This window comes from Medicago sativa, chromosome 2 (genome assembly GCF_051527215.1).
Source record: "Medicago sativa cultivar Bolivia chromosome 2, Bolivia_mono, whole genome shotgun sequence".
Lineage (NCBI taxonomy): Eukaryota > Viridiplantae > Streptophyta > Magnoliopsida > Fabales > Fabaceae > Medicago > Medicago sativa.
In genome coordinates this window covers 50,958,817-50,979,716 of record NC_140750.1, presented here as the reverse complement: position 1 = coordinate 50,979,716, position 20,900 = coordinate 50,958,817, and the positions used below count along the sequence as shown (strand labels likewise).

The 20,900-nt window shown below is 34.3% G+C and overlaps 1 protein-coding gene and 1 pseudogene across 3 annotated transcripts; one reads left to right on the top strand and one right to left on the bottom strand.

Annotated features, from left to right (window-relative positions):
• On the top strand, positions 1-11,664 carry LOC146948651 (uncharacterized; annotated as a pseudogene). Its single transcript, XR_015026932.1, has 14 exons — positions 1-1,639; positions 1,748-2,397; positions 2,477-2,598; positions 2,728-2,912; positions 4,159-4,397; positions 6,022-6,216; positions 6,432-6,507; positions 7,286-7,412; positions 7,614-7,852; positions 7,964-8,014; positions 8,117-8,268; positions 8,438-8,570; positions 10,058-10,215; positions 11,231-11,664. The product of XR_015026932.1 is annotated as an uncharacterized LOC146948651 (transcript).
• A 3,393-nt stretch (positions 11,665-15,057) lies between these two features.
• LOC146948650 (protein N-terminal asparagine amidohydrolase-like) lies at positions 15,058-20,348 on the bottom strand. 2 transcript variants are annotated; one of them, XM_085744858.1, is made up of 9 exons: positions 20,142-20,348; positions 19,897-20,058; positions 19,261-19,325; positions 19,044-19,143; positions 18,872-18,910; positions 18,579-18,770; positions 17,744-17,922; positions 16,977-17,096; positions 15,058-15,514 (listed from the first exon to the last, which is right to left on the bottom strand). In XM_085744858.1, exons 1-9 carry the CDS (start codon positions 20,205-20,207, stop codon positions 15,409-15,411), a joined length of 1,029 nt encoding a protein of 342 aa, XP_085600984.1. In that variant the 5' UTR covers positions 20,208-20,348; the 3' UTR covers positions 15,058-15,408. The 2 variants fall into 2 exon arrangements, with proteins under 2 accessions (XP_085600984.1, XP_085600985.1); XM_085744859.1 differs by lacking the exon at positions 18,872-18,910 and having other exon boundaries at positions 20,142-20,344.
• Between the last annotated feature and the right edge of the window lie 552 nt (positions 20,349-20,900).

Below are 20,900 nucleotides of genomic sequence, written 5' to 3'. Positions count from 1 at the left end.
GTTATTTCTATTGATTGGGTGACATTGTATTTCACACTTCTCTTTGCATTCGGCTACTTCCTCTATTTTTTCCGCACTTTGTTCTGTACCTGTGACGTGTGTTTGAGCTACCTATTGGGGAGTTGGAGGAAGAACTTCCTCAACCTCTCCGATTGGTACTCGAGCCTGTTAGAGAAGTCCCCCTCGGGAACCATCCATCTCCATCTCACAAACAACATCATCACAACCAATCCTCATAATATTAAGTATATCCTCCTCCAAAAATTTGTCAACTACAAAAAAGGAAAGGTGTACTATGAAATCTTCGGCGATCTACTAGGTGATGGCATTTTAAATGTTGATGACCAAAAGTGGAAATTTCAAAGAAATTTGGCAATACCCGAGTTCACCAATCCATTCAACCTTGATCGCGCTTTTCAACTCATGACCGAGGAGGTTGAAAAGAGATTGATTCCCGTACTTTACTCATTCACACATGACGGGAGAGTATTTGACCTTCAGGACCTCATGAGACGCTTTTCATTTGATGTCATCTGCCGCTTCGCCCTTGGATGGGACCCATACACTTTACAGGTCGCCTTGCCACATTCGAATTTTGGCGAGGCATTTGACACTGCTGCTCGGATTTCGGCTGAGCGAGCCTTGTCATTGTCACCCTTGATTTGGAAAATCAAGCGGTATTTTAACATCGGGTCAGAGAAGAAGCTCAAAGAAGCAATTAAAGTGGTCAGGCGTGAATTGAAAAGGATTATCCGAAACCGCCCGCCTCTTGATTTTTCAAGCCACCGCGATCTTCTCACCCACTTGATTGCCCGTCACAACATAACAGAGAAAGATTACCTAAGAGATACCGTTCTAAGTCTTCTAGCCGCCGGTCGGGACACAGTGGCAGCCGGTTTAACGGCCCTATTTTGGTTGCTCTCAAGGAACTTACAAGTGCAGGAGCGGATCATGGAGGAGATCAATCAAATACTGGGTCCAAGTTTAGAAGAAGTCCCTTTGGAGCAGCTTAAGAGAATGCCTTACCTAAACGCCGTTGTCTACGAATCGCTCCGCCTATATCCACCTTTGCAATTCGGCAGCAAATACGCTCAAAAAGACGACATTCTACCAGATGGGTATCCGGTCACCAAAGGCTGTCGGGTGACTTATCATCCATATGCCATGGCTCGGGAGGAGCGTATTTGGGGAGCAGATTGTAAGGTGTTCAACCCTGAGCGGTGGTTGAATCAGGATATATCTAGGTCTGATTTTAAATATCCTGTTTTTCAAGGCGGTCCGAGATGGTGCTTTGGGGAAACATTTGCTGTTACAGAAATGAAACTTGTAATAGTTGGCTTGCTGAGAAGGTTTCGGATCAGAGTTCATGGAAACAACCACAACCCAGAGTTTCAATTTAGTCCGGCTCTTAGTGCCACATTTAAGGATGGGTTGGCTGTTCGGGTAGTCAATCTGCATTGAGTTGTGATGTGAATGAGAATGTATTGTTTCTATACAGATTGACATAGCAAGGATTTCCTCTTCATATGCTAATGCAGTGCTGACGTGTGAAAGACTTATTCACACAATTGTGCAGAGATTCACTGTTGGCAATTTTGAAATTCAATCTTCCAAAATAAAATCTGTAAAACTCTTGAAGGTGAGTCAGAAGTTTAATTTCATTTTATTCCTTTTCTGTTTGTTAATTTATTATTTAGCATTTACAGGTAGAGAATCATTATTAATGTTTCATACGATTTTGGTTAAGGTCTTAGCTCGGGTGGTGCAGAAAACTTCCTTAGAGTATATGAAGAATGGGTTTCTCGGTGCCATGACTTGGAATTTATATCAACTGGCTAAAGTTAGGGAAGGAAAAATTAAGCTCAGGTCTGCTCTGACTATTGAACAATTGCAATTCTGGAGGGTTTGCATTCGATATGGATATTGTGTGTCTTAACTCTCCGAGATATTCCCTGCCTTGTGTTTTTGGTTGGATCTTCCTTCATTTGAAAAACTTATTGAAGACGATGTCCTCTATGAACCTACTTGCATCTCTAGGGAGGCATATCTTGTTCTGGAGTCTTTGACCATAAGACTTGCAAATTTATTTTCACAACATCCCGAGTCCACAAGTCCACAGATGATGCAGAGGTTTGGTCTTGGAGTTATGTTGGTTCGATGGTTGACTTAGGCATAAACTGGATTGCAACAAGAAGTGATCGATAAGCATCTAAATTGTAAGGGGGAGAAATTTCTGCGACCCCTTTGTTGTGGGTGTATGCTGCTGCGACTCACATGTTTCTCAGAGTTCTTGAAAGGGTGACATTACAGGAAGCTGACGGGTGTTGGCACGGAGAGAGAATATGAACGCAACAGCAGTGCTACCAAACTCAATGTCATTGCTATTGAAGCTGATGGGTATGGAAGTTTAAAGTTTTTTATGATTCTAAGTAATGTTTTATACCTTACATTCTTATATTTTTAACCTCTCTTATAGATACAAGCTTCAGTGCACTTTGTTTGGGCCTTATGTGGATGAGTTGAACACCTTTTTGGCAAGAGGTGAAACTGCTGATGTTGTAGTTTCTATTCAGCTGGCTAAGCTGAAGGCTTTTCAAGGTATTATAACTTTTCACTGCCAAATGTCACCTTGTTGCATTATCAATTGAACTAAATAATGAAATTTCATCATCTACCAGATGTTAAAACTGTGATAAAAAATTTAACTTATAGTTTCTTTCTTTACAGCAATTACTGATTTCTTCTAGAAATCTGGAGTTCTTCACCAATGGTTACCGCTGTGTCATTCAAGTTCTTCCAGCTGCTGTTGTTGCTCCCATGTATTTCTCTGGAAAAATTGAGTTTGGTGTCGTTAACCAGTCAGTCTCTGCTTCAAGCTATAAGTGCTTTTTCTGCTGTCATTAATCGGTTAGGTGCAGCATTGTTTTTCCCTTATCTTATCTTTCCTGTTGCATTGTATTAATTTATTCAAGATATGAGCACAAGTGAATGAAGTTCACTCTGCAGAAAAGAGTTTAAGATTGTTTCATTTATTTGTGGTTTTGTTCGCATATAAATGCCTCAGAAAAAGAAAAGATGTTACAAAGTATTAAGAGGTTATTTGTGAGACAACTGTATGAATATTGTTTCCTTTTCTATGTATACTGTCCTCCCAGAATTTTCCCTTTCTATATATGCATGGGTCGGTATGTATGTACTGACATAGTCAAATGCCTAGGAGATAAGATTGCATAATAAAAAAATTAGTAATGTTTCTGAAAATTTTGTATCATGTGTTAGATACTTGGCCCAAATATCCACACTTTGTTGGAACAGACATTGTAAGTTGAAAACTTTATGGGCATTAGTTAGTTAGTTAGAAAAGTAGATACTCTATCGAATTCAAATTATTTGTATTGTAGGTTAAGGTTTTTTCACAACGATTAAGAAAAACCATGCCTCCGTTCCTTATACTAAGACCCACTTACAAAATTTACGGATATTAAGAAAAGTAGCTGTAGCCTTAATTTGTCAAAAACATGTTACTTTTACATAATTACCCTTACAATTATTTATAAGAGAGAGAGAGAGATATAGAGAGAGATAGAGAGATAGAGAGATAGAAAGATAGATAGAGAGAGAGAGAGAGAGAGAGAGAGAGAGTAAAATAGAAAAGTTCTTTTATTTAGGGGCAAAGTAATCTCAGAAGTGGGTCTTATAATAAGGGGTGGAGGGAGTAACTAACATCATTGAGCAGAACAGTTTTACTAAATTGTCTTTGTTTACTAAATTTATTTGACGGAAAATTTGGGAGAAAAAGATTAGTACTGCATTGAAACAATAAAATGCAAGTTATTCTGAAATGTTTTATTTCATTAAAAACACAATTAATTTGAAATGGAGGGAATAGGGAGTAGTGTTTATAAAGAATGGGAGAGAAATGATAAAGGGTTGGTTTTAACATAGAATAAGAATTTGGGGAGGAAGAGAACTAGGTCTTTTGAAATGAATACCTGATAATCTGAGACTTGAGAGAGTTACATTGTATCATTTTTGGCATCTGGTTCTGTATCACATTGATACTGATCAAGGATGCCTTTTCAATAAAAATCTATTTGTTCATCCTATTTTTAGTCCGTTCCTATGAGATTGGTTAACATTTTTTTAGTATTTATGCAGGTGAATTTGATGATCTTTTGGATAGAGGCAAATCTAAATCTCTCTTTGATTCTTTGGAAGGTATAGATATTATGTAGAAAGACTTTACAAGTTCAACTGCATTGGAATCTAATGGATTGACTCCACAAGAGAAACATGAAACATTACTGGAGATTGATAATTTGATTCTGAAGACACCTAGTGATTCTACACTTATTACAGACTTGTCATTGACAATCAAGGCAAAAGATAATTTAATGGTAAGACATCGACTTCCCACTACCTGTAAACATATAAAAACTGTATGCATTTCCAAATATAACCAATTTAACAGATAACAGGACCAAGTGGAAGTGGCAAAACTTCTTTATTAAGAGTTATGGCTGGTCTATGGAAAACTGGAACCGGAAAGATTATAAAAAAATTAGTAATGTTGGAAGTTCTGCCTTATTGCGGCATTTGGGTTGCCTTCATTGCAACCTCCAACACCATCATTGTGTTGGGTGTGCGGGGCTGGTTTAGTCTCACATGGCATAGAGTTATTGCCTATCTAGTGTTTATAAAGTTTGGGTGGTTCTCACCTTACAAATCAATTTCGTGGGGTTGAGTTAGGCCAAAATCAAATTAAAAGATGGTATGAGCATATCTTAGATCCGGTTTTGGGTTGCCGGCATTGTCCACGCTCCAGCTCCAATGGACCTGAACGTGTTGGAAGTTCCGCCTTAATCGCGGTCCGCCATTGCGGCATTTGAGTTGCGTTCACTGCAGCCCCCAACACCACCAGTATGCTGGTTGTGAGGGGCTAGGTTTAGTCTCACATCACCTAGAGATATGATCTAAGTAGTGTTTATAAAGCTTGGACTATTCTCACGTTACTAGTCAGCTTTGTAGGGTTGAGTTAAGCTCAACCTAAATTCTAAGAGGAAGTTTTTTTTTTTTTTTTTCTTGCAAGAATGCCAGAACTTATATCATAATTTTTGTGGGAGTTTTTACAATTATCGAACATGAGTTTAAAAAAAAAAAAATCTGATCAAAAGGTAGATATGATCATATGAAATAATATGATTATTGTTGACGAGGTATTATTCGCTAGGTTATTTTGAAGATGCAACTATAATGAGACTCGCTAGGTTTTTTTTTTTTTTAACTATAATGAGACTTGTAGCCAAGAAAACTATTGGTTGCAAAAAGTTCTTATTAAATATTATCCATCTTTCGTAAGAACATTCTTCTTTTCCTAATTTATTGATTCTATTCATCTTGCATTACATAGGTAACAAATTTTGTGTTTTTGAGTTTAATTGAAATCACCTATTTTTTTCCTAGCTACATGGTATATCATATTATAAAACCCTAATTATTGAATGAATTTGGGCTTATATATTCTTTTCATTCCTGATAATATAGGGGTTTCTGTTTTTAGTCCCTTGCAAATAATTTCATCCTTATTGGTCCCTAACATTTCATGCAAAAATAAAATAAAATCAGTTATCTGGCATTGACGTGGGTAATAGCCATATTACATCTTTGTTGCAATGTAGGATTAATATTTCTATGTGTATATAAAGAGGCTCCAACTCACCTCCGTAACCACTTTGTATTGTAGGCTGTCCTATTTCCCTCATACTCTAACCCCTCCTTACTATCAGTCCTCTACCAATTTGACCAAGTTATGTTTTAAACTCCTCAATTACATCCTCCAAATACCCTTATTTTAATTTTTCTGAATTTCCACATTTAGTTTGGATGTAGTACTTACTGAAAATCTTGATTGACCTCATGTCAATCTAGTTATTTGTTTCTTATGAAATTTTCCTATCCTATTTTGTTCTTTTCAGACCTTATTTTGATAGAAATGCTTATTTCTGTTATCTTGCTTGATAGATAGACATATTTGGAGATTTCAAGATATGGCATGGTGCCGGAACTTTATTGGTGGCTATTTCATTTTCTTCTGTTTTTGGTGGTTGTCTACCATGCACAATTTCTACTTCCGATTCAACTACTTTTGAAACCGTGAGTTACAGTGTGTTTGCAGCAATTTTCAACGTGGGCTGGGCTTCTACTCAGGTCTCACATGTAATAACTTTATCAAATTTATCTTTTCTTTTGAAAGTTAAGATTAAAATTTAGAAGTCTTATAATGTTAACATTTTGAAACCGTTTAGCCCCTGTGAAATTCCTATCCTATAATTTCAGTGGTCAAGGGAAAAATTAAATAAAAAGCATAGTTTCGTATCCCTTCAATTTAAAACCATGATCATTAAGTGTCTTTTTTGAATTGTTTCATGAAGGTCCATGGTTAGTTGCATCACGTTGAACTCAACAAGCAGAGCTGCATTGGCTAGTTGTCACAACGCTTTTACCATGGTAAGCTTCCTTCTAGTTAAACTTCATTACAGATATGAAACTCCATATTCCCCTCCTAGAAAAATAAACAGATAGCATATTCATAATATAAATTACCAATGCATATAATTATATATCTTTCAAGGTTGCCAACCTGAGTTTGTATGTTGTATTCAGCGTATGGAAAAACATATGCTAATGTTGAGAATCAAGTATGTATATGGTGGAAATTGTTTGGATCTATCAAATGCTCAGACATTTTCGAGCATACTAACCTTGCTCCTCTTACAAATGAGCAGTACTGCTGGATTGCATATGTCTTGATTTTTATAGGATGTTGCTTTGTGGGCATGTTTCTTGCAACTAAAGAGCCCAGGTGTGATTGTACACTTACTGTTCTAATAGTAAAACATTAACTAAATGAAGCCATAATAATCATTATCCACGAGATCCATTATGGGTCTGTTTAGATTAGCTTATTTGAGTTTATCTATTAGCATAAGCACTTGCGAGATTATTTGGGAGAACTTATGGAAATAGCTTTTGACATGTCCGTCAGCCGTTTTCAGCTTATTTTCATAAGCTTGCCATAATAGCTTATGACAACAACTTATAGTTTATATGGTAACAATTGACTTTATTTTATGTTCCCTTAAGCACTTATTTATGTTATAAGCACTCAACTAAGATGTTTATCCAAATGGGGCCCATATCTCTCTAAAGGCTATTCATATAAGATAGGTTGCTTCATAACTTTTAGTTATTGTTGTCGAAACTGAATTTTTTGTTTTCTTCTTAGATTGCAGATGGACGTGCGCGGAAAGGCTTGTGGGAGGATTTCATGGGCTTACTGGTTCAAGAGAGTTTTATACTACCAAGTTGCTCTTATTTATGTCCTTACAAGATTAATCGTTAACGTTTCACAGGTTAGCATATGTTTCCTTCCTTTCTTATACATGCTCATTATCTAGGAAGATGAGTTTTGATCCTTTTTAGGAAGACACCTTTATGAACATCCTTCAAAAGAAACTGAAATTTAATGACTGCATTGAATTTCCAACTGAAGTTAACAATGATATATTTTAGGTTCACGAACACTTGATATGCCAAAATGGATTATTTTTCAGGCGTACCTTGCTTTCTATGTGATCAATGACCTACAAATGGCTCAATCAGGGTTTTGGATCTCCTACAGTCAATCTTCTCCTGCAGTCTATCCTGCAGTGGTTACAGTCGTTGGATCTATACACGGATGAGAGAGTAAAATAAAGTAATTAAGTAATCTTAACCATTGGATCACCGCATGAGGGATGGCAGCAGACTTAAGCAGGAGATGATCCGTGTCCCTCAATCAGCCAAAGCTCTGGTACGCAACAGATTTTGTCCATTTTTAAATTTATTTGTATTTTATCATTATACAGTCTGAGGTTTTTGACTGTGATGATACTGATAACACTATTTGATGATGACTAAATAGGTTCCTGCTATCATATATATCAGCAGTTTCATTGTATCAATCGCATTACAGGTTTGCTTATTAAATATATAGTTATACTTCCTTGATAGATATTTTTCTTTATTACATTTTCATTTTGTCAAACTTGACTTTTAATTTTGTTTATCTTTGTAGGAGATAGCATGGATTGGCAAACTTCTCAAGGCTTACTTTTCTGCCGGATGCATTATTTGGATTTTTTGTGGTACAGTTATCATGGTTTTTACATGAGTTATGCCATGTACATGGTTTCAGTATTTATTGGGATAGCAGATGCCCTCATGATGGTATGATATGATTTTTACTTAATTAATTGTCTGTAAGATAAAAGTCTTTTATTTTTCATGTTGGTTTGAAGACATTTTCTATATAAGAGGATGCATCCAGTGCTCAAACTTGACACCAAATTTGTCTTTTAAGTTTTTAAGATTTTTACTGTTATTGATTTTATAACAGGTAACTGGAATAAGCATGCAAAATTTTCTCATTGGAGAGAATTTTAATGGATGTGCTTTTGTTGTTGGATCATTGAGCTTTCTAGGCAAAATGTCATGCGGGATTGCTTTATATATTCTTCAGTCGTATCAAAGTAAGTTTCTTAAATTCCTTTTATTTTATCCCAATGTTGAGTTGCTTCAAGCACACAATAGGCACTGGTAATTAAGTTTGAGGAAAAACCTGCTTCTATCTGCATTAGCAGGAATGAGGTTTAAGTATTTTCTCTGCCCTTACTCCTCTTTTTATTCTCACCTAAAAGTTCACTCTTGTGTCTTGGGCATCTTTTGTTGTCTATTTTGACCGTGGATACTTTGTTTTGACTGTTTCGATTACATGGATCAAAACGATATCCTAATTTCATATTTTGGATTTGAATCTAGTTCCTTTAAGTGAGCAACTTACTTTGGATGTAAAGTATTATTAACCATTGCTGAATAATTCAATGGTTAATATTACATTCATATGCATAACAATTAACAAGTCACAATGTATTGAAATATCAACCCTTGATTTTCTCATCAATGGTTGAGATTATTTTACTGTTTATTCACTTTAGAGGAGCCAAATCATGTTATTAATTTGGCTTTTTGTACAATGACTTTTCATATGTATGTTCAGAAAGGCTTTGATTAATTAGTTTGTGACTACTTAAGAGTTGTGGAATAATTTGATGCTTTTTGCTGTCCGAACTCTTATCTTAACAGAAGTACACCAAAATGTTCAATACACTTTGGTTTAAATCCTTTTGCTTATAGTTGATTGGGTTTCAATGTTCAATTTTTTGTGGTGTGACATATGTATGGGGTTGAAGACATTGCAAGGTCTAGAGAAAAGACCTTATGATAATAACATTTGAATTTGATTTTGGAGTTGGTTCTAAATAATCCTAACTAAGATCCAATGGAAAGCATATGGACAGTGCAATGTGAAAAATATCTCTAGTTCATAGCAGTCGTAGAGGTCGCTCTAGGTTGTGTGTAGCGGCCATTAGGTCCTCTACAGGAAACCCCGTGCATTACATTAGCTTATTTTTAAGTAGGAGCTTCTTTAATGAAGCTCCATATGAAGCACCATCACTTCTGCATTTAGGCATGTCCATATATTACACTTGAATACCCGGACGACACGTTTCTGACACTTCCAAAAGTGTCTGTTTTTTTTTTTTTATCTTCCCTTTGATACACCTCTAGCAGTTCTTGAACACTCACAACTACTGGTAGAACAAACACTTTGACACTTTTAAATAAAATCAGAAACAAATCAGAGTTTATCAGTAATATATATTTTAATTAGGCGTTTGAGAGAAGTTTCAACGTTTTTCTTCACACACACGTTTTAACTTCTCCGGCGTTCACCTTCCTTCTCGGTTTCCCTTTTCTAGTGATGTATATATATCTGTAATTTTGTGCTATATTTTAGCTTTTATGTATATACTATGATATAAAAATTTTGTACTGTTTTTTCCCAACCTTTGACGAAGCGGCCATACCGCTACCTTTATACCATCACGTAATGTAGTGACATTGTTAACGATATCAAGCTTTTAATTATCTCATACAGTTCAAATTATGAATGCAGATATCTCTCCACAGCTCCAAGTAGTTCATCAGTTCCCCCCATCAATTACAAGATTGGGCCTGGGTCTTGTTCCTGCAGTTTGTGCATTACTTGGAGTGGTAGTAACTTGCACAATGGATTTCCACCATCCTTCCAACTCTTTGACAGCACCACTATTGGTATAGTTCTGTAGATGATGAAGATAATTATTAGTCTTCTCCAACATATAGATCGTGTGGGTCACACTGGAAAATTTTCAGCTGTTTTGATCCATCCAAAATTCAACCCTTAAAAGTAATGGAAAATATTCCACGTTTTATTGCCAATATGTGTATAGTTATTATTCAATTTTCGTTGATTATTACTAATACGTAGTCAAATATGTATATAAAGTCCGTATATTTGATTTATTTCAAATATATAGATAAGATGACCAAGAAATAAAGATATATTGTTTGTTTGATAAAAGTAACGGTAACACAGTCAATATCTTTTCTATGGTGTCATATAAGGTGCGCGGCACTTAGGCCGTGTACCATGCATGACCTGCTTCCATTGTTGGATCGTCACATGATTGCTTATTCATGACATGCATGGTCTAATAGGCTTGCACTCCTCTTTTCTGTTTTGACATTGTGTACCATTTTGGTTTTTTTTTTTTTTTAAAGATGCAGGTTTTGTTGAAACTGAAAAAAATAACAAAAACCACCTACGTTATTTATTTATTTTTGTGGGAAAACTAACGTCACTTTTGTATTCGCTGCGTGATTTATTCATGCATTATTAAACTTTCTCTAGGCTATAACTAGACGGTAGCTCAAATGGCTATTTAGTTTTTGGTGTATCATTTGCCAAAATAAATTACCAAATAACAAGACTTCAAAAGTCTTCAACCTTCCAAACTCATTTCTAGGCTTCACTCTTGAAGCTTACATAAACACATCAATGTCTCACACTTAAGAAAGAATCGGTGATAGAAAATGTATTGCTGGATGTGAAATCAAATACCCTTCAGGTGCAATACTTGTACCAACCAGTGCTGGTCTGTAATATATTTACCTACCCCTTCATGGATGCTTCTGTCACCTCTCTCTAATTTAATGGATCATGCAATTTCTGATTAGCCTGCAGGGCACTTCCTGCACTCCCTGTTTCCTTATTGTGATTAGTTGCTTTGTTTCATTTTGTTGACAGATGTCGTCGGATGAAGATGTCATTTCTACCATTCATTTAGTTGCTTTGTTTCAAAAGAAATTGCCGAAGAATTGCAAGCAAAATTGTTGTCATCTTTGAAGTCAATTTATCGAGAATATGAAGGCATTGGAGAAGGGTCTCAAAGTATGGGAGAATCACAACCAGAGGAAGATGATGATGATGATATCCATGGCATGGGTTTCTATGTAAAAGCAACTGGCCGTAGAATTGATGCTAGGACTGAGCTTGATAAATATCTCAGCGAAGAATGCGAACCTTATATTAAGTCAAATCAGTTTGACATTCTAAATTGGTGGAAAGTTAACTCGTCTCGATATCCCATTTTGGCAAGTATTGCCCGAGAGGTGTTGGCTATTCCAGTGTCTACTGTAGCATCAGAATCTGCATTCAGTGCTGGAGGAAGGGTATTGGATCCTCATCGCAGTAATCTTACACCTAAGATTGTGGAAGTGCTTGTTTGCACTCAAGATTGGCTAAAAGGATCTCCTTTCTCAAACTTATTTGATGAGGACCTTGAAGAACTAGAAACCTTTGAGCAAGGTAAATTCTGCTGTTTTATTTCTGAATATTAAAACTGCTGTAGTAATTGGTATTAAATAAATAAAATGTTGACCTTATTTTTCTGTTGATTTCCTTTCTATGTTAGTGTAATAATAAAGAAGTTTATGAATTTTTCTGCCTCGACTTGTCGCTTTTTTGTTGAACTGATACTAGAGTATAATGTAAAGTTTATAACATGTATCTAATGTGGATACACATTAGGCTATACATAAGGATTTAGAAGCAATCACATAATAGACGAGGATTTAGTGTTAAAGCACCTTATAAGTTACATGTGAAGGGAAAGATCAGTGTATAGTGATAGGGCAATAAAGTGTTCACAATCATGAAGTTTAATTTTGTATATTGTAATTTCATTTGTAGATGAATTGGTTTTAAAACTTCTGAAACTTCTGTCCTGATTCTGTATATAATGATTTTAACAGAAGTTAATGTTATTTTATCATGATAATATTTCACGTCAAGAAATGAATTATTAACTTCTCTGTTTGAGATTACTATTTGAGATTTATATGGCATTGTTTATGTGCATAGCAAAAGAATTGTGCAATAACTTCTCTGTTTTCCTAGATAACTGTATCAACTGCAGCAGCTACTTGATTTCATTAGAAATAAGAAACTCTCAATTGCAGCCTTTGCTGTGATTCTTTAGTTACCTGGGTTATGGAATCGTACTTGTTATCGAGTGCTTAATATTGAGTCAAAACTACACATCTAAAATATTGAATGTCCTCCACTACCAATGAGAACATCAGAAATATTCTTCTTGAATGGTTATTTGAAAAATTCTATGTTTCATACTATAATAGAATGCAATTCTAAATCAACTTTCAGGTAATAAATTTACATTCTGAATAGGTTAAGAGTAGTCTATGAAACATTATTCAAAATATTGTTGCATAATTTTATTTCTGAATATTAAAACTGCTATAGTAATCTTCAATGCTTATGCCTGAATTTGGTATATCAATTCTGCTGTTTATGTTGTTGATGCTGGAAATGAGCTGTGTGATTATATTTTCCCGTTTAGACGTCAATTTCGATTGTGTGATTTATTCTGATACTTGTTATTGCTTTAGTTTGGCTTTGTAAGTGTTTGTTTGAGGTTAGTCTCAAATGAAAGTGAGAGACCTAGCTTTCTCCTTCCCCTATTTTTAAGGTGACCTCTCTATGGAAAACCATGTATCATTAAAGATCATAATCATTGGTGCTTTGATTGTTGTGTTGTTGATTTTGGTGCAGTTTCAATCCTCTTTTCTTAGAGCTGGTTTTATTGATTTGGTACTCTTGTGTTTAATATCACTTCTAATAGCATTTAATATCTTTTTTGCAGAGATGATTTCTTCATCGTCCTATGCAATGGCATCAGCTAGTGTGGTTAATCTTAATGATTGATGTTGGTTGCTGATTAATCGATGGAGAACTTCTTTTATTTTTTGGTTATATAGTGATTTATCGAGAATTTGTGATGTTGGTTGCTGATTAATCGATGGAGAACTTCTTTTTTTGTTATGTAGTGATTTATCGAGAATTTGTGATTTTATTTTATTTTTGACAATGAGAATTTGTGATGTTGGTTGCTGATTAATCGATGGAGAACTTCTTTTTTCTTTCTTTCTTTCTTTCTGGTTATAACATGAATTTGTAATGCTGCATTTTTTTCTGGTTATATAACATGAAAAACTGTTTTTAAGGAGCAGTTCAGTTTTTCTTTTTTTAAATGAAACAGTGCACCATTTTGAAGTAGCAGTTCAGTTTGGTTTGAATTGTTTCATTATACTCTGCCCACCCCTATTCAAAACTACCAGACACAAAAGAACTAGCTCACCCTAGCTAACATGGAAAGAATCAACTTCATCTCTCTATTAACTTGGTTCTATATTTAACTTGGTTCCATAGGCATTCAAAGATTATTATAACTCATTTTTTCACCCCTACAAAGACATTGATGAGAAGTTATGATTTCAAAGATACTAGCATGATAAGAATAATACTTTTCTTTCTTTAACAGTATAGTTGGAAACTTAAGTTTGATTCCATTGGCATTCAAAGATTATTATAACTCATTTTTCCTGCTTTTGAAATTTGACAAAACAAATAATCTTGATTCTCATTCACAAGAAGTCATGGATTTTGAAGTATGTTCTTTCCTAGTTTGGTACTTGACATTCACTAAGACAATAAGCTCCTTGATATTAGTACCAAACCAAAATATTCATTACTCAGATAAAAAACATAGTGAAAGGCAGTCTAGTGCACGAGGCTTGTTTGAGCTTATCTTATAACATAAGTTTTGCAAGACTCTATGGCAGAATTTATGAAACCAGCTTATGACAATTTTCATAAGTTGGTTTCAAATTATATTCATAAGTTCTTAGTTCTTCTATATAGCTTATAAAACAACTTATAGCAATTAGAAAAACAATTTAAAGTTATTTTCTCTTTTGCTATAAAAATAGCTTATACATAAGTGCTTATCATGATAAGCGCTTGTGCTATAAGCTGCAAACATAAGTGCTTATTATGATAAGCACTTATGCTATAAGCTGCAAATAAGTTTTTTTTTTTATCTAAACAGACACTTAATCCAGATCTACTTAATCAAAACAACAACATCAAAATCATAATCAAAAGTCATAACAACACAACATCAAAATCATAAACAACAACATAATCCTAACACAGTTCTAGAGCAGAGTCATCATGAAGATATAACAACAATCAAAATGAATCAAAGTTTATCAAACACAACAACATATAAAAAGCATCACAAATTTCGAATTCTACCACAATCTCAAATTTACAAATTAACCTAATATTGAAAAACCTAACTGTGAATTTTGTTGTCATTATTTTAATGTTGCTTTTGCTTGGTCTATTTTGTCCTTTACAGACCACCACCAGTTCAAAGAGTTATGTTGCGAATCCATCATATAGGGGTATACTAGTAACTTCACCTGTGAAATGGTATCTAGATGGTGAGGTGTCTGAGATGGATTGGGAGTGGGATGTGAATCTTACGTCACCGTACAATGATAACAAATAAAGGCTACAAAAATATTAACTAATGTAATAAGAAAGGAGCATTGAAGAAAGTCCAAGAGGAAGTGTGGGGTGGCTTGTGAGAACCCTCTATTTTAATAATTAAATTCCAAAAATGGTCTTAAAATTGAAGGGAACCCTCTATTTTAATTTTCTTTTGCTTCCTAAAGCAATCATAATCTCACTCTCATTTGTCAGGGTTGTTGACTGAACTGTGGAACCAGCTTTTCATTATGCGCTTGATAAGATCTTTAAATATTGTAAAGAATTGCCGAGGATTAGGCCTGTCAATGCAGTCTTATAGTTTACTATTGACATAGTTTCTTTCACTCCTAATTACTATGATCATCAAAATTTAAATTCAAATGTTTAGACAAACTTCACATGAGTTCCCTCTCTGCAGTTTCCTGTTGATCTAAAGTACATTTTCAGCAGATGCATGCTACCAGAGAGCATGTGAGCAAATGTTCCTTCTGAGCTGAACTTCATGTCTTGAATAATGTTGCTGCAAAATATGATGCCTTGAATAATGTTAGCCGAGTAACAACATGTCATCAACACCTTTTCCACTTTCCATCAGCACTCCTTGTAAAAATGTGAGGTTGCCTCTTGGGAAAGGTTTCTGTCCAGTGTGGATGCTCAATAATGTAGTTCCACTTTCTGAAGATGGGCAAGGTGGTCATTATTTCATGTGATTTTCAAATAAGAAGTTCTAGAAAACAATGGATTATACACAGATTTAGATATCGGATTATTAGTCTAGTAGTACTCTCAGATATGCATAGAAAACAGCAAATGATCATAATCTTGCAAAAATACCCTGGCTTCTGCCAAATAATATATCAAAAGAAAATTAGATGCACAAAAATGTAATCTGAAAATAGCTACTCAAAAGTTCAATGCCTGTATGGTTTGAGAAATCGATTTCTATTTTGGTTCAATGTTTAACCTTTAAATACAAAACTACGTCTTTTTATGGATATGCAAATGTTAGTAAGATAGTGATTAAAACTCTTTCGGCGCTCAGCAACCGAGCTACCTTTGCAGGACACAAAAGGACAGCTTCGTTTCACTGTTTTCTCTATATTTGAAAACAGAAATGTAGGTACCAAAAAGCAGATTGATAAACTGAAAAATATGAATATGAAAATACTCTTGATATGGGAGGACAAGAGGAAGAAACCTCTGTTACAAGCTCAAAACAGAAAATAGTACTGAACCCTAGTTCTGGAAAAGGACCAACTCCTAGTTCTGAGAAAGGACTAACTCCTATTCTCTGCCCATACCCAGTTACCAACATAACAATTCTCATGCACATGCTCTTACATGCCGCCTTTTATTTGTACTCATTATTCTTCCCTCTCCCTCAACCACTCCATGTTTTTTCCCTCCTAACAAACTTTTCCACATCAATTCTCATCTCCCCCCTTATACTTGATATCCCTACTCTTTACTTATAGTAGTTTTATATTGGAAATTGTTCAGTCAATGCCTCAAGTTCAAAAAGAATCATTTTCAATGTAAAACTTTTTTTTTTTTTTCCTTCCATAACCAGTGCCCCGGGGCACTGGTTAGCATGATCCTATCTCAATTACAAAACCATCTCTCGTAGGCTGGAACAAGTTGCAGTTGCCAATAAAAAATAAAAGTGGAAATTCATTAAATTCAATGAGTGTATGATCTAGATTTATCAGTTAGAAGAATTACAAGGGTTTAAACCTGACGCACGGCATTTTGAATATATCATAAGCCAAACTGCCACGTGATTCATGATATGTTTTTAGCCGTTAGATTAAAAAGAACCTAAGGGTCAAGATTTGGAGTAAGTTTAATGATGGACCCCCGGAGTAAACATATCCCTACTTGTATGTGTGTGTGTGTGTGTGTGTGTGTGTGTGTGTTTTCTTCCATAGAAATTACAAGTATAAATTTGACTGTTAATTAGGTATGCTAGCTTGTCTTTGCCTCTTTGGTGGCAAAGCCATTCAAACATTTATAGTTATAAACAATGCATTATTTACAAGAACGTAAAATAATAATGCTAAAAACTTTGTTATCGGTCACTTCAAAGACTAAACTTCTAAACAAGATAATATTAAATCAGAACCAATCAAAATTTTACCTTCTTAAATCATCAACAAAATCTGGGCCCTCAGCAGTAGGTGAGGTAGAACAAATTGAAAGAATTTCTGAATCAGAATAATGCTGCAATGACAAAGCAATATGATATTGGCGCCGAGTCCTAAATAAGATGAGGAAAGAAGCATCAGTATACCAGAATATAGAAAAGGATTTCATGCATCAATGAATAAAGTTCATCAGCAAGGAAGAAGCTGTCATACATCGGAAAAAAAATAATTTTCACGAATATCTATGGCATAGCACAATTTATTATTGGATAAAGCTCCTGTAAAGTGACTTTGGGCCTGTTTGAATTGTCTTATCTGAGCTTATCTACAGACATAAGCACATGTGGGCCTGTTCTGTAGAGCATATAGAAACAGCTTATTACATGTTCGTAAACTGTTTTGAACTTATTTTCACAAGCTCTCCAGGATAGATTATCAAAACAATGTGTAGCTTATATGAAAACAGTTTGATTTCCCTTTATCTTTTTTTTATAGAAATATATTATACATAAAAATTATATTATAAGCGCTTATACTATAAAAGCTGCTTATCCAAACATGCCCTTAGTCTTGAACAAGGTGTATCCACTTTCATTTAAGGGAACATACTTGCATGCTTACTTTAGATTGATAAACGCTCACTTTAGGGAAATCTCACTTTAAAGGAGCTATTTTCCATTACTCAATCTTATATCAGCATTGTGCCCTTAAGCATTTTTTTCATGTAGGGTTTGAAGAACAATTCATGAAACACTGTTACCAGCAACAAGGAGAAATCCTGAAGCTGTCGGTGGCAGTATCATATGTCTCTAGCAACTTCCCATTCCAACTAGAATCTTCATAAGAAACAGAAACTCGAATTCTTCTGACAATTTCATCTGGGCATCTAGAACTTCTATCAAAACTTGCTGGGATGACAGTTCCTGTTGCAGTCTCCACCTGAAATTGTGCATAGGATGTAATAAATTATAATCTCATTTAATAGTTTGAAAATGCAAGTAACTATTGCACCAAAAAGGACTGCAATAGTGTTTGCCAAACCATTGAAACCGAAAAATGTATTATATAGCTCTTGAGAGCTTTTGCCATGCTACATGTGTATAGAATTTTACAATATAGATAAAGTTGTCAATTAATAGTTTGGATTATTATGCATCTACTGATATTACATGAATTATAACAATGAAGGAACAAAATGAATATTTTCATGGATGAATGATCATAATGCTAAACGTGTATATAGGTTATGTCATAGAATATTTAGCAGATAAGTAGATTATGTTAGAAACTTGTAGAGTCATTCGCTATTTGATCAAGGAAGCAATTAGTCTAATTGTTAGAAGGCTCGGGCTTACAAGTAATTCATAGTATCAATCTTAGTATTATCTTAAAGTAATGTAACAATGCTATCAATTATATTTTCAGTTTATTATCAGTAGCCATCTTTCTCGATTTTATTTCTTCTCCAACCCTGAGCGGTTGAACCTATAATTCCTTAATAAGTATATAAGTTTTGAAGTGATTAAAAGCAAGATGTTTATCACATACTGTAAATGAAGAAGCTGAGATAAGAATATTTGAAAGCAAAAACTAACCACAAATCCATTGAAAATAGGATAAGTGTTTCCATCAGAATCCCTTTTGGTATTATGTCCAAGAACACATGTAGTTCGGACGTGAAACTTCTCTTCTCTTGAGCATAAAGTGTGAACAATCTTTGAGCACAAAGGAATGGAATAACCACCCAAATCTTCATCATTTTCTGACTCAATGCTACCATCATCAAGCTGCACAAAGGTCACTATAAATTCAACTTCAATCATTCAGTCTCTAAGGGAAAACTACAAAATTGAAAAATCACTATCAAAGCAGGAGACCCTGGCCAGACTTGAGGTGAAACTTCTTCAAAACCCCCAATTAGATGCACCTACATTTTTTTTAATAAAACAGATACTTTACGTCAGAAGATATGTTATATACAAAAAGTAGCAATCAAACAACTAAATGAAAAAAAAGGAAATCTCTATAGGAAGTAGAGAAACATAGAATATGAAAAGCACCTCGAACTCATTTTCCAAACTGTTGTCAACAAGTAGCGATAACATTTGAGAGAGGCCCGCTTCTACAATCTTTGGTGAATCCATATGGGAAACCGACGTCCTGCAGTATTAAATTAAAAATGATAAAATAAGTAATTGAACAACAAGTGGAAGAATCTGTAAAACTTGATATACAGTGGAGTTCTTATGTATGTATTAACTAATTTTCAATCCTTACATTCCATTTTTTGGATTCCGAATAACAACTCCTACGCATGTTGTCGCTTCATCAGTGCCAACAAACTAGTGATACATGTAAAGGAGAGAGAAAAAAGCAGATAAATACAACGTTACGAAAGAAACTTAAGACATAGAACTACTGGTTGAATTTGAAATGTAAAAGCATCATCACACAGCTACATTTCTTAACTTGCTAAGATAACTAAAACAATAATGTCATGGAGTTTAGAAAATGATTTAAAACAACGTATTTTAAAGAGCCTCCTCGGCTTTTGCTTATACTTTAGTATATGTTTCTCTAACAAGAACGAAGGTCAACCGGAGCCTAACCAATATAAAATTATTACAGAAATGCGTAAGGCAAAATTTGGACTGGATATGACATGAGGAAGAACCCGTGGAACATCGAGCACAGAAAAAAGAATTGCACAGATTATGTCACTGACGGTCCAATTAAGTATGAGGTGAGTGCATTCAAAAGATTATTAGTTGCATGTTACAATGAAGTAGAAACCAACTTAAAACTAAGTATACAACTTAACATGCATCATCTCTAGTAAAACATTGAAGAAAAAACATAATAGTTACTTTTGAAATAATAATAGATATTACAAAGGGTGAAAAAGTTGCGTACATCGACAAATGCTGGATCAACAGTGGCAAATTCTCTTTGGAATAAATAAACCCATTTTGATCTTTCTGAAACTGAGAACTTCTTCTCTGGGTTTGCCTTGAAAGAGGTTGAGGCGGATACGAGAATAGGATTTTCCAACAAAGCAAATAGAATCTCCACTCCCTGTTCATAAGCAATTGAAAGTTTAGAAAGTCAACTCTATACCAATGACATTGCTGAATTGATTGATGTAATAAATTACGTACCTGAGAATGAGATGTTGAAGATGAATGCGTAGAGAATGGAATTGGAATACCATCAACGAATATCATGATGCGTAGAGAATGGTAAACGAATCAAAGAAGATTCAATTGCATGTGCTGATGGTATGGAAAGGAAAGTAAGTACTGCAGCAGATGTTAAGTAAGCTGCTGTTGAAGATGAGTTAACATCTTAATCATTTATCCTCTTCTCTATTTCTATCGGTTGGAGAGATAAAAATACACAAAAAAGTAAAAAGTAATTAATGATTGTGAGACTCACTTAATGGTAGAATCTACTACCTATTATATGTCTTTATATCTCTCTAAATTGCATCTTCCATTTATTTTTATAAATGGAGAGGATCTATAATATATTTATTAGATACCTAAATTATTCGATCAATTTAAAAAAGTAATTACTCCCTCTATTATAGATCATTCTAACAAAAACAAATTGATCTAAATTAAATGTTATTTTACCATATATCAATGAATGAATAATTAATGTTTATTTTCTCATTATATCATTTATTACTTTTTCCATTCAATATTAGATGATTTTATTTGACAATATGCAATATTTACGTAACATATTATTATTTTTTCATTATAATAATATAAGATGTTGTTGAATTTGTCTCGATGAATATTTTTAAAATATCAATTTTTCATAATTTTTTTAATACATAATTAAAAATATTAAAGATAAAAAAATATGTGTTGGTATATATGAGAGAATTAACTGTGTCACTTAATATGAGA

Coding starts and splice junctions, on each gene's coding strand:
- LOC146948650 (XM_085744858.1), bottom strand. CDS start 20,207: ATGATATTCGTTGATGGTATTCCAATTCCATTCTCTACGCATTCATCT. Junction 19,144..19,260: donor CGGAATCCAAAAAATGGAAT/GTAAGGATTGAA, acceptor TTAATACTGCAG/GACGTCGGTTTCCCATATGG. Junction 18,771..18,871: donor TTGAAGAAGTTTCACCTCAA/GTCTGGCCAGGG, acceptor ACCTTTGTGCAG/CTTGATGATGGTAGCATTGA.